Consider the following 13,439-nt stretch of genomic DNA (forward strand, 5'->3'; position numbering starts at 1 on the left):
TCTCCTCTCCTCTCCTCTCCTCTCCTCTCCTCTCCTCTCCTCTCCTCTCCTCTCCTCTCCTCTCCTCTCCCCTCCCCTCCTCTCCTCTCCTCTCCTCTCCTCTCCTCTCCCAGGTTTCTGCCACGTGTTCCTGCCTGAGGACAAGTTCCCCAAGGGCTTCGCCTTCGACACAGATGACGTCAACTTCCAGACAGACAACCTGTGCTTCGTGGGCCTCATGTCCATGATTGATCCTCCCCGCGCTGCCGTGCCCGACGCCGTGGGCAAATGCCGGTCTGCTGGCATCAAGGTGAGAGCCACTTTCCCCCCACGTTACTGTACTTCAAGGTTGTTGTTTTTTTAGTTGGATACTTCAATAAAGGTACAGCTCTCTATCTCTATATTGTCCTATCATCATTAACCTATGATGCTCAATACTTGTATAACCATCCCAACACTCTCTTAACCATTTAAAACCTATAATACTTTGTTGACTGGGGTCCTCTAGGGGTGTATATTTGTGGTTTGTGTGCTTATTATACTACCATAAAGGAAATACGTAGACAGACTATAGTAATTCCACTGCTGCTGCAAGGCTATTTTGGTTGCCACCTGCCAGATGTTTCTAATCAGACAACAGCAGTTAATTCAGTTAATTTAACAGCAGCTGTTTCTAATAATGGATTGCATTTTTATAGCGTGTGGGAGACAATAGTGTGGAGGATATTCTATACTAGATATTATTACGTACGATATTATTACGTAGGTGTGAGAGGCACGCAGAGGCCCTCACACATACGTCACACTCCGGATCCGACCGATAATGTCTGACAGTCGTAGTGTCGGGAGCTTTGTCAGATTACCCGTTGTACCTGTGTCCCTTTTATGCCCAAACTGTCCCTATATGGCGTAGATCTCTGTGTCTGTCTGTCTGCCTGTGTCCCTCCCTTTTATGCCGATATATGCCCTGATGTATGCCCCGGCCTATACCCTGTAGTGTAGATTGGACATATTGGTTTGATCAGCAGTTTTGGACTACTGTATAAAGTGTATATCCATATATGCGCATATATGATGAATTGATCCAGAATGCCGCAGCTCGCTTGGTCTTCAACCAGCCAAAGTTCTCCAATGTCCCCCTCTTCTCCGGTCCCTCCATTGGCTACCGGTGCTGCCCCCACAGAGTACAAAACTCTGATGCTGCCTTCTCACGTTGGTACATGTCCGGCACCTGTCCCAGGAACAGTGGTTGGGACCTGGATCTCCATATAAGCCTAAGGGCATATAGGGTTTCTTTAGTTTCTTTATGGTCGTCAAGTTAAGTCAGAGTGGCGTGGCCGTAGTCCACTGGCCAGTCCTCCCTTAAGCCAATTTTAATATATAGGATATTATAACAATTAGTATTGTCTCACTCTACTCGCTCAGCTTTCTTTGTCGCCTTCTTGTTTTTTTACCAACTTGTCTATTCATTGTATTTAATCTTTTGTGTGCAGGTCATCATGGTGACCGGAGACCACCCAATCACAGCCAAGGCCATTGCTAAGGGCGTGGGCATCATCTCTGAAGGCAACGAGACAGTAGAGGACATCGCTGCCCGCCTCAACATCCCTGTCAGTCAGGTCAACCCTAGGTAACATACAGTACACATCCCTGTCAGCCAGGTCAACCCTAGGTAACATACAGTACACATCCCTGTCAGCCAGGTCAACCCTAGGTAACATACAGTACACATCCCTGTCAGCCAGGTCAACCCTAGGTAACATACAGTACACATCCCTGTCAGTCAGGTCAACCCTAGGTAACATACAGTACACATCCCTGTCAGCCAGGTCAACCCTAGGTAATATACAGTACACATCCCTGTCAGTCAGGTCAACCCTAGGTAACATACAGTACACATCCCTGTCAGCCAGGTCAACCCTAGGTAATATACAGTACACATCCCTGTCAGCCAGGTCAACCCTAGGTAATATACAGTACACATCCCTGTCAGCCAGGTCAACCCTAGGTAATATACAGTACACATCCCTGTCAGCCAGGTCAACCCTAGGTAACATACAGTACACATCCCTGTCAGCCAGGTCAACCCTAGGTAATATACAGTACACATCCCTGTCAGCCAGGTCAACCCTAGGTAACATACAGTACACATCCCTGTCAGCCAGGTCAACCCTAGGTAACATACAGTACACATCCCTGTCCGCCAGGTCAACCCTAGGTAACATACAGTACACATCCCTGTCCGCCAGGTAACATAATACAATACACATCCCTGTCTGCCAGGTAACATATACAGTACACATCCCTGTCAGCCAGGTCAACCCTAGGTAACACACAATACACATCCCTGTCAGCCAGGTAACATAATACAATACACATCCCTGTCTGCCAGGTAACATATACAGTACACATCCCTGTCAGCCAGGTACTGTAACATACAGTACACATCCCTGTCAGCCAGGTCAACCCCAGGTAACATACAGTACACATCCCTGTCAGCCAGGTCAACCCCAGGTAACATACAGTACACCAAGGGCTGTCAGATCCAATCTAAAGATTCAAGTCCAATTCGAAATTGTAATTAAAGAAACTAAAACAAAGAAATCCTGCTTTAAATACTGTAGAAACAGTATTTTAACTATTTCAAAATGTTAAGAAATAGACAAAAAGGTTTAGGCATAAGGGTTAAGGCGGTGTGCAAGGTGCTAGTGATCAGTGACATCACGTCGGGGTACTCTGCAGACGGGCAGACACAAAGACGCGCTGTGAGTTGATTTGGAGCAGCTACATGCATCATTGCATCTTTCCAACGTCATGTCGCTGGCTTCCATTGGCAATGAATGGCAGACTGCATCTATGCCCTTGTGAATGCACCAAAAGAGTACACGAGAATTAGTGGTATTCCCCTTTAAGTACACTTTGATGCCAATCATTTTGTACATTTACTCAAGTAAATCTTGAACACCGAACTTTTACTATATATATTTTTTTTTTTACTTTTACGAGTATTTTTAGATTGTGGTATTGATACTATCAAAACAGCTTTTGTACTTCCTCCATCAGTGCACACAAGCACAACACAAATACACGCTTCCTTCGCTCATTTGCCCCAAACCCAGTAGTATGTCAATAAATACTCAGCCGGAACCGTGTGAATGTTGCAGGGATGCCAAGGCGTGCGTCATCCACGGCACAGACCTGAAGGAGCTGAGCCAGGACCAGATGGACGACATCCTGAAGAACCACACAGAGATCGTATTCGCCAGGACGTCCCCGCAGCAGAAGCTCATCATCGTGGAGGGCTGTCAGAGACAGGTACTAGTACACATGCACGCACAGTGTATGCACGTGCACAGGCAAGTGCACGTGCAGTTGTCTCAACCCACTTTAGACCTGGAAAGCCCATACGTTGTTGTTATACCTTTCAACCCGGGAAAGCATCGGCGTCATTTTAGTTGTACTAAGTTTCAAATTTGTATTTTTTTCCCGTACCGTATCACTGCCACCTGGTGGACGCAAGTGCCAATGCTTATAGTACGGTAGCTTAGGGCCATATTTTAGAGAAATGTGGACACGGCTGACAAAAGCGCCAAATTTTTTCCACATGTTCTCCATAACCATACGTTTCATTTTGGAAGGGGAGCCACGTCATCAAGATGTCAGAAGGCGGCCATCTTGGCGTTCAAAGATGGCCGCCATGTAATATCTATAAGTGAAGCTATCTCAGCTTCTAAGCCACCTAAAAGGTCAAACTTGGTGTCAATATATACATTTTCTTTGTCAAGGAATGCAATATAACTATAGGGAATATCAATAAGTGACTAAATCTGCCAATAATAGATAATTTTGTTCATTCTGGCAATATATGTACACAAGTATGGTTCGTTTTTGGACTTTACTTTGATGTATTCCTATTCTGTTTGGTTTTGGTGCTCATGTAAGTGATGGTGGACAGATTACAGAGGGACCCGCGTCTGCCACCAACCTCTCTCGGGTTTCAAATCAACCAGGAGAAGAGCATGTTAACTCCGACACAGTCTATAGACTTCACCGGTATAACACTATACCAATCTCTTTCACAGCTCGCCCGAGCCAAGAGAGAATAGAGGCAATAATACATTCCGCGGCACCATTCAAGAGGGATCGTTCGATTCCTTTTCATGCATGCCTCCGGATGGCGGGGCTTATGGCCTCAGTGGTTCACATAACCCGCCTAGCCAGGCTGAATATGAGACCTTTTCAACGTTGGATGACGCATACCTATGCACCATCGCCACCAGAGGGTAACAGTGACGTCACAATGTGTGCTGGCCCTGAAATGGTGGGCAGACAGAGGGCGTCTCTATGGGCAGACCTCTGACCAGGAAAGTCGTCACCACAGACACCAGCATGACTGGCTGGGTAGCCACACTGGAGGGCACTACAACCAGAGGGATGTGGACAGAACAACTACGGTCCTGCCACAGCAATTATCTGGAGCTGATGGCGGTATTCCTCGCTCTGAGGGATTTCGAACCGCGCATCCGAGGTTGTCACGTCCTGGTCAGGGCGGACAACACAACAACTATGTGCTACATCAACAAGCAAGGGGGACTCAGGTCCCCTCGCTTACACCAGCTGGCTCTGCGACTCACGATGTGGTGCGACGCTCGTCTACTATCCATCACAGCGTGTCACATCCCGGGTGTTCTAAACACAGGGGTGGACCTGCTGTCCAGAGGACCCCTCCGCTACGCAGACTGGTCGTTACATCCCCAGGTAGCGAACCAGATCTGGGACAGGTTCGGGACACCCAAGGTGGACCTTTTTGCCTCAGAGCAGGACACGAAGTGCCCTCTCTTCTTCGCCATGGGAGGACCATCGACATTGGGGCTAGACGCTCTAGCACACCAATGGCCCAGGTCCCTCCTATACGCCCCACTGAGTCTCATTCTTCCCACTCTGGACAGAGTGAGGACTCGGGGTCTGACGGTACTACTAGTAGCACCAGCCTGGGGTGTCTGGAGGACGGAGATAGCCCCCCTCCTCTACAGCCAACCATGGCAGCTCCCTCTACGGGCGGATCTTCTCACGCAGGCGGGACGAGTAATCTTCCACCCCTTCCCCAAGGACCTAGACCTATGGGTCTGGCCCATGAGAGGCTAATGCTGAGTGAGGCCGGTCTCCCTCCGAATGTTGTCGCAACAATTCAGAAGGCCAGAGCCCAATCAACAATGACCCGCTTTCTCAGTTTGCGTACCGGTGGACCTCTACAGGCTTTCCACCCCCCTCCCTTCGCTACTGAAGAGGACAGGAGGCTGAACTGCCTTTGCCCAGTGAGAGTGCTCCGCACTTACATGGACAGAACAGGCCCCTCAAGGATAGGTCATCAACTGTTCATATCCTGGGGTGACAGAACCATGGGAAAACCTGTCACAAAGGTTACTATCTCAAACTGGATAGTTCAGGCCATTCGCCTGGCCTACACCACTCAGGGAGTGGAGCCCCCGCTAACGCTAAAGGCTCTCTCCACAAGAGGCATGGCAGCATCCTGGGCACTCCACAAGGGTGTCTCAATCCAGGATATCTGCACAGCGGCAAGCTGGTCCTCCCCCTCGACCTTCGCCACATACTATAACCTAGATGTGGCAGTGCCCTCTTTAGCGTGCGCGGTCTTGGGAGCTGCCGCACCATAAATGGACTCCGATCAAGTCCATCCCACAAGAGCTCTAGAGGAAATGAGGCAACGCCCCTCCTCCCTCTATAAAACCCAGGCTGCCTGGGGCAGTCGCCGCCCTACCCCAGTTAGCCGCTCCGGGAAGACACTGACAGTCTAAGACTGTCACCTTTCCACCCTGTGGGACCGGGCTACAAACCTAAGGTTTATCCCCAGCCCTTATTTATCCTCAAGTCCTAGGACTCACTGGCTAGTTCAGGATACGGGAGTTCATAAGGTCCCATAGAGCGAAATATTTTGCGAACACAACTTAAAAGAACATGAAGGTTACTTTAGTAACCATGGTTCTTTAAGTAAGTGAGTGAAATATTTCGCTGAACACCCTTTTGTCTTGCTCTTGGCAGAAGGAAAAGTGTTCGAGTGAGGCGGTGACGCAGACACAGGCCTTATAAACCCTGAGGCTTTGGGCGTCTGACGTCACCACTCTTAAACCCACAGGACATTAATGATGCCCTGTGCTGAGTTCATAAATGAAATTCTGTACCTCGGTTTCGGAACGAAAACCTCCCGCCACTGGCAGGGAGGAGTCTGAGAAGGTCTTAAAGAACACTTAAAGACGCCACAACCTTATGTGTCTTTAAGTGTGACGCCAGTCAGGGTTTGCCCTGACTGGCTCTCACAGGAGAGCCAGTCCTGTGACAGGTTACAGGTGCTCATGTAAAAGGCACACTGGAATTGCACAGCTCTTTGCAGTTGTAAATGTAACAGATAATTTGAATGTTGTTATCATTCACTTCATGCTCCATTTTTCAATGTATCTGACTGCTAAAAGAGTTGAAGATGATGTAAATATGTTGCTAGAATGACCTATTTATTTGATATTGGCACAAATAAACATCTAGTGATATTCTCAATGACCTTATTGCATTCCTTGACCCAGATAATGTATATTTTGACACCAAGATTGACCTTCTAAGTGGCTTAGAAGCTGAGATAGTGGCACTTATAGATATTACATGGCGGCCATCTTTGAACGCCAAGATGGCCGCCTTCTGACATCTTGATGACGTGGCTCCCCTTCCAAAATGAAACGTATGGTTATGGAGAACATGTGGAAAAAAATTGGCGCTTTTGTCAGCCGTGTCCACATTTTTTTGCTAAGCTACCGTACTATTAACTGCCGACCCGGATCTACTTGGTTTTAGTGTGATGCACGTCTGGTTTGGGCGTTCATTTTAGATGCTAAGATATTAGCGTCAATTCTAGCGAGCTAAAATGAGGCCATCCTTGCTCTAGAAAACGCCAATGTTCCAATCGGGATCACCGGATAATCAGAAAAGACCTCCAAACATCTGCATTTTGTCAAAACCATGGAGAGTTATTCAGCTTTTTAGTCAGCCTGTATACAAGAAGTGAACGGCACTTCGCATGCATGAAACCGGTCTAGGATCGCTGAAGAAGGAAAGGCCAAGCAAAAATAAAGAAATCAGTGATCCGGTTTGATATCAATAATAAAGCTTATAAGACGGAACGTTCCGCCAGAAGCGGTTGCTGATCCATAAGCGCACAATGCCTCACAGCACACAATTATCTGAATCAAAAACAGTAGTTCAGAAAACGTAGGTTAGGATTTAGAAGGTGTTATTGGAATCGGACTCGTGTCTTATTAAACTATACATAGACGTACAGTATATAGGCACCGACGTGAACTGCCTTATTTAATTCACCGAAAGGCAAGGCATGAAATGATACTTCACAAGCTGATTGTGGTCGGTCAGTTCTGTGCTGTGTCTCTCTCTCTCCGTCTGCCAGGGTGCCATCGTGGCCGTGACGGGTGACGGTGTGAACGACTCTCCTGCCCTGAAGAAGGCCGACATCGGCGTCGCCATGGGGATCTCGGGCTCTGACGTGTCCAAGCAGGCGGCCGACATGATCCTCCTGGACGACAACTTTGCCTCCATCGTCACAGGAGTGGAGGAAGGTGAGGAGGTGGAGGCGTCGCATTGGGTGCTTTTTATAATGACTAACGCAGTCCTGATGTCCCCTGGGTCACGGAAGTAATTTCTCTATGCAGAATAACATTGAGTTTTATTAGTCATCTCATATAAGACAAAGAAACAAATTGTCCCTGCACTGTTGTCAGGGAGGTGGCTGGTTTACGATGGTCAGTCACTCATTTGATACAGTATGTTTCTGGCAAAAATGTAGTTACTTCGGCGAAGGTAACGTTAATGTTTTCTCGCTGTCAGTTGATGCTTCATATCCATATGAGTCAAACAGCCATGCTCATTTGTTTATTTTTGGAACACAGTTCTTATATGACACAATATTAAACATGTCGTCTATGACCCATAAATGAATGCGCAAATTAGTTGGGCATAGGGTTCACGCACCAGATATTGCCGATCAGATACTTTTGGCGTGCGACACAATGGTGCACAACCAAGTATAAATCTGAATCACTCTCGGATAATTAGCCTGAGATCAATACCATTTTCGGGTTTCTGATCCCCAGAGCACTTCTAAAAATCTGACTTGACCATGATTTATCGCTAGCATAGGAATGCATTGACTGCTTTTCAGACACGTCGAACATGTTTTCCCTTTTCCTCGTTTAGGCCGTCTGATCTTTGACAACCTGAAGAAGTCCATTGCCTACACCCTGACCAGCAACATCCCAGAGATCACTCCTTTCCTCTTCTTCATCATTGTCAACATCCCCCTGCCCCTGGGAACCATCACCATCCTCTGCATCGACCTGGGAACTGACATGGTGAGAGACACACACAAAACGCAGCAGCACAGGAACCAATCTAACCCATTCTGACCTGAGATCAGATTCACACGAGGTTTCCACTGGACACACACTGGTCTGATTAACTCATTCTGACCTGAGATCAGATTCTAAAAATGTCAGTCGTTCTTCGATGTTTTTTCAAAAATAGCAGACCTACAAGCTCGTAGCGCGCCACTCTACGCTATGAGCTTGTAGATCTGCTATTTTTCAATAGCTAAAGCATAACATGATGCTAACACCAAAATGGGTGCCCGTTCAGAATGGGCTAAATAGGCCAGTAAAATACACACTGGGCATATAGTAGAGATAGACATGAATACGTATTTATAGGTACATAAAATGTATATTTATGTACAGGAAATATGTATATAAATGATATGCTTGGGTTTATGTACGATTGCATATTTCGGTATTCTTGGTTTGTTTCTAGCTAAAATCAGCTGACGTAATAATAATTGTTCATTATTATCATTATAATCATTTTGTCGAACAATGTTCTGGAAATGTGTTTTTTTTTCCTCTGTTTTGTGTGTAACTAAGTTACTCTTCTAATAGGGTAGGCAAGGCATAATAAGCCTCAGCGTTTTATGCCGGTGTCACCTACAGTATGTTAACTAAATTGTATTTAACCATATGGTAAACCACAGAAAAAAAACTATTCGTTCATTTTATATACACAAAGAGACGCACACAAATGCAGGAATGATTCTGAATGCACCAACTGATGACAACATGCACGAAGACAAAGAACAAACAATAGACACATGTGCATACACACATACAATCATACACACATCATCACCCTGAGCACAGGCCAGCAGTGTGCATACATAACCGTGTGTGTGTGTGTGTGTGTGTGTGTGTGTGGGTGTGTGTGTGTGTGGTGTGCAGTCAGTCACCAGTCACGATCGGTGGTGGACACAATGAGCATTCACCTGTATGTAGTCTATGTTCTGTATGCACACTCATGCTTGGATGCCCATGGCTGAACATATACTGTATACCATACAGCATGGGTTATGCACTGCCTAATCTAATATGTGCACAGGTACACACACGCAATAATGTATAGCAGGTATCAATTTTCCTCATGCACACACACACATGACTCCACATTATGTAAACCATCTGCCTTCATTCAGTGTGCAGGCATAAAGTGATGCTCATCCACCTGAAAATGATTAGTCTCTCTGCCTTTCTCTTGGGACTTCATCTCTCTCTCTCTCTCTCTCTCGTTCTGTCTCTTTCTTGCACTCTCCTGCCATCCTTCTTAATCAATTCCTCCACACTTTCATGCCCCTTTAAACCCGTTAAAACCATCTGTGTCATTTTAGATTTTAGCTATATACTGTACAGCAGCGGTCCCAAACCTTTTTGGCCGTGCACCCCCGTTACCTCCTGACCTAGCTGACGCACCTCCCAATGCTCAGTCTCGTTGTATTTGGCGGAAAATTATAATTTTAAAAATATGATTATGGCAAATAATCACAGAATGTCACTCACTGCACTGAGAGACATGCAGCTGCTGTATACTCCCCCCGGCTGCTCTACACTGTACATCTCCTTACCACAGTGTTGTACCGGACTTTTCCGTTTGTGTTAAATAACACCATAAAACCGCCATTACCCTTTTCATGTCACACACCCCCTAGACAGCGTTCACGCACCACAAGGGGTGCACGCACCACAGTTTGGGAACCACTGCATACAGCATACACCACATGTGTACTGCACATGTGTACTGTACACGTCACTTCTTTGAAATGTGATTTTGTATGATTTGAACACAAATCTTCTCTTCTGGGGGTCCCTGACACAAAACATTTTCAGATGGGCGGGTCCGTGGCCAAATACATATCATTTTAGGGGTCCTTGACACAGAAACGTTTGAGATCTACTGGTTTAGAAAACATGTGTAGAATCTGTCTCAGGTATTGGGTTAATGGGTGAACCTCCATTGCTCTCTCTCTCTCTCCCTCCATCAGGTCCCAGCCATCTCACTGGCCTACGAGGCAGCAGAGAGTGACATCATGAAGCGTCAGCCCAGGAACCCAGCCAGGGACAAGCTGGTGAACGAGAGGCTGATCAGCATCGCCTACGGACAGATCGGTACGTCACACTTACACTCTCTTCCTCACTTTCCCTATTCCCTCCTTGTCCTCCTTGTATTGTTTTGATTGTTCTGATTATTATGCTGATAGGTGATGAATGTCTGCCCTTTGGTATCATTTGTAATCGTGTCAAACCGATAGACGAAATCAGTGAATCAATCATCAGTCTCCCTCCTCCACCCCCTGCTGTGCATACGACAGGTATGATCCAAGCCCTGGGAGGGTTCTTCTCCTACTTTGTGATCCTGGCTGAGAACGGTTTCCTTCCCTCTCTGCTGGTCGGCATCAGGCTCAACTGGGACGACCGCTCCATGAACGACCTGGAGGACAGCTATGGACAGCAATGGGTACGCTACACAGGGATTACAGCACAATAAAACCTCTCAGCTGAAAATGTTTATATGACCAGGTGCCATTTGTGAAACTTTGTTGAAATGAGACCCCCCCCACACACACACACACACACACACACAAGCTTGCAGATCAGCTATTTCTTGGCAAATGTTTGCCTATTATAACTTACCCAGAACAGGGATGCAAGAGTTCATGTAGTTAAGCCCAATTTCATTATACTTGTCTATGACAAAGCAGTGTCACTCACCAAAATTCAGTTATTGTTGGTGAGCGACACTGTTTACATATTACGTTAAAATATGGAGATAAGAGGTTTCTGCCCGACAGCAACGATATGCCAAGTATAGTATGGTAGCATTTTTGCTTCCCTCTCTCTCCCTGTATAGACATATGTCTCTCTCCCTGTATAGACATATGTCTTTGACCTGTGTTTTCACCCTGCCTCCCTCTCTCTCCCTGTATAGACATATGTCTCTCTCCCTGTATAGACATATGTCTTTGACCTGTGTTTTCACCCTGCCTCCCTCTCTCTCCCTGTATAGACATATGAGCAGCGTAAGATTGTGGAATACACCTGCCACACGGCCTTCTTTGTCAGCATCGTAGTGGTGCAGTGGGCGGATGTCATCATCTGCAAGACCAGACGCAACTCTGTGTTCCAGCAGGGCATGAAGTGAGTACAAACATTTCAGCCACAGTTAAACTAGTACTACTGCCCCTGCTCCACTCCTGTCCTAAAACACACTCCTCTGGACAGAGCCTCTCTTGGAAAGAATCTTAAGACCTGAGGCCGATTCTAAAAATGTCTTCTAAACGTATGATTCTATTTCAGTGGTTCTCAAACGTTTTCATTTCACGGACGCCCCCAAAATTATATGGATTTGACCGCGGAGCAGTATTTCAAAATATTTCGTTCCAGGGATGCCAGGAAGCAAAGATTTAAGTTAAAAATGTTCGCTAAAAGCTTTAATCAATTATAGAAAATATATGTGTTGATAGACATATTTAGAATATACTGACATATTTAGAATATACTTATATATCAAGAAAATGTACTCAATTATTCTCTCTCTCTCTCTCTCTCTCTCTCTCTCTCTCTCTCTCTCTCTCTCTGAGTGAGAAGGTGTTGACTTGATTCTGTTTGTTTTCCGCCAGGAATAAGATTTTGATCTTTGGCCTGTTTGAGGAGACTGCCCTGGCTGCCTTCCTGTCCTACTGCCCTGGCATGGACGTGGCACTACGGATGTACCCACTCAAGTAAGGAGCAGGCCCTCCCTATGCACAGGCATCAGTCCTTCCCATTGTCTCTCTCTCATTCTCTCTCTTTCATTCTCTCTCACAGGCCTAGTTGGTGGTTCTGTGCATTCCCGTACAGTTTCCTCATCTTTGTTTACGATGAGATCCGAAAACTCATCCTGCGCCGGAATCCTGGAGGTAAAACAACACACACGCACACATGCATGCACGCACGCACGCACACACACACACACACACACACACACACACACACACACACACACACACACACACACAGGAAGAACATGAAATAACCAAGTATATCCACACTGCACACTGTGCCAAAGTTTATATAGTAAGTCACGTGATGACCAGTGGACTATGAAAGGTCTTGGTTTATTTTTTATTTTATTTTTTACTCTTTACATCCAAAACCTCAATTGCTCAAAGCATGCAGTGCATAAATCTGAATCATTGTAAATGACTGACCTGAGGTCTGTAATCATGTATAGCAATATTTCTGAGAAGAGGGGGAAAGAAACTGTGCATGTATTCACTAAATGCAACACTCATAACATTATCTAATAAAGACGTGACATGATTTATTTCAGTACTAGTTCAAAATACAATTCAAAATGTAGTCATAATACTACTAATAATAATATAATAATAATAATAAAACAATCAAAATAACATTTAATAGAGGGAATCTTCTAACTCTTTGTCTGTCTCTTTGTTTCTCTTCCCCCTTTCCTTTGTTTTCTTCTGCAGGCTGGGTGGAAAAAGAGACGTACTATTAAATTATCAAACCATTCTTTACTTCTCACCCTGTTCCTCCCCTGAGCTCATCCCCCCTTTTCTCTGCCCCTCTGTCTCTTTCTCTCACTTCTTTCTCTCTCTCTCTCTCTCTCCTTCCTACTCCCACCCATCCATCTCTCCTTGACACACCCCACCCTCCCCTCCTCTTCACCATCCTCCCATCTCCTTCTAATCTACACCTTCTTCTGAAAACAAAAAAACTAAAAACACACACACACACACACAAAACACCAAAACAACAAGAGGACCAATGACAGAGGAGGAGAGAAGAGAATGGGTGGAGTGTGGCCCCTCCCCTCTCATCCTTTTGTTTTCTTCTCCCATCCTCTGTCCTCCTCTTTCACAGCATTAGTCTGCCACTGGTTGTACTGTTCTTTGAGATCACCGTTGTAGATCCACTCACTCTTCATACAGCCTGATTTTATACTCGGTCGAACGACGACGGCGTCGTGTGCAGAAAATAGCCGATCCACAACAAGCACGCAAC

At 45.9% G+C, this 13,439-nt stretch overlaps 1 protein-coding gene across 1 annotated transcript in view; it reads left to right on the top strand.

Annotated features, from left to right (window-relative positions):
* Nucleotides 1-13,001, top strand: part of atp1a3a (ATPase Na+/K+ transporting subunit alpha 3a) — a gene marked incomplete at its 5' end in the record, with an annotated part of 37,524 nt that extends 24,523 nt beyond the window's left edge. Inside the window, 11 exons of the mRNA XM_083782256.1 lie at nt 114-289; nt 1,473-1,609; nt 3,144-3,294; nt 7,448-7,616; nt 8,254-8,408; nt 10,418-10,541; nt 10,745-10,890; nt 11,440-11,570; nt 12,053-12,154; nt 12,240-12,331; nt 12,905-13,001. Of these exons, the coding sequence (XP_083638382.1) occupies nt 114-289; nt 1,473-1,609; nt 3,144-3,294; nt 7,448-7,616; nt 8,254-8,408; nt 10,418-10,541; nt 10,745-10,890; nt 11,440-11,570; nt 12,053-12,154; nt 12,240-12,331; nt 12,905-12,933 (1,412 nt within the window). The 3' untranslated portion in view covers nt 12,934-13,001. The remainder of the gene's footprint in view (nt 1-113; nt 290-1,472; nt 1,610-3,143; nt 3,295-7,447; nt 7,617-8,253; nt 8,409-10,417; nt 10,542-10,744; nt 10,891-11,439; nt 11,571-12,052; nt 12,155-12,239; nt 12,332-12,904) is intronic.
* Between the last annotated feature and the right edge of the window lie 438 nt (nt 13,002-13,439).

This window comes from Protomyctophum parallelum (genome assembly GCF_964188405.1).
Source record: "Protomyctophum parallelum genome assembly, chromosome: 1".
Taxonomy (NCBI): domain Eukaryota; kingdom Metazoa; phylum Chordata; class Actinopteri; order Myctophiformes; family Myctophidae; genus Protomyctophum; species Protomyctophum parallelum.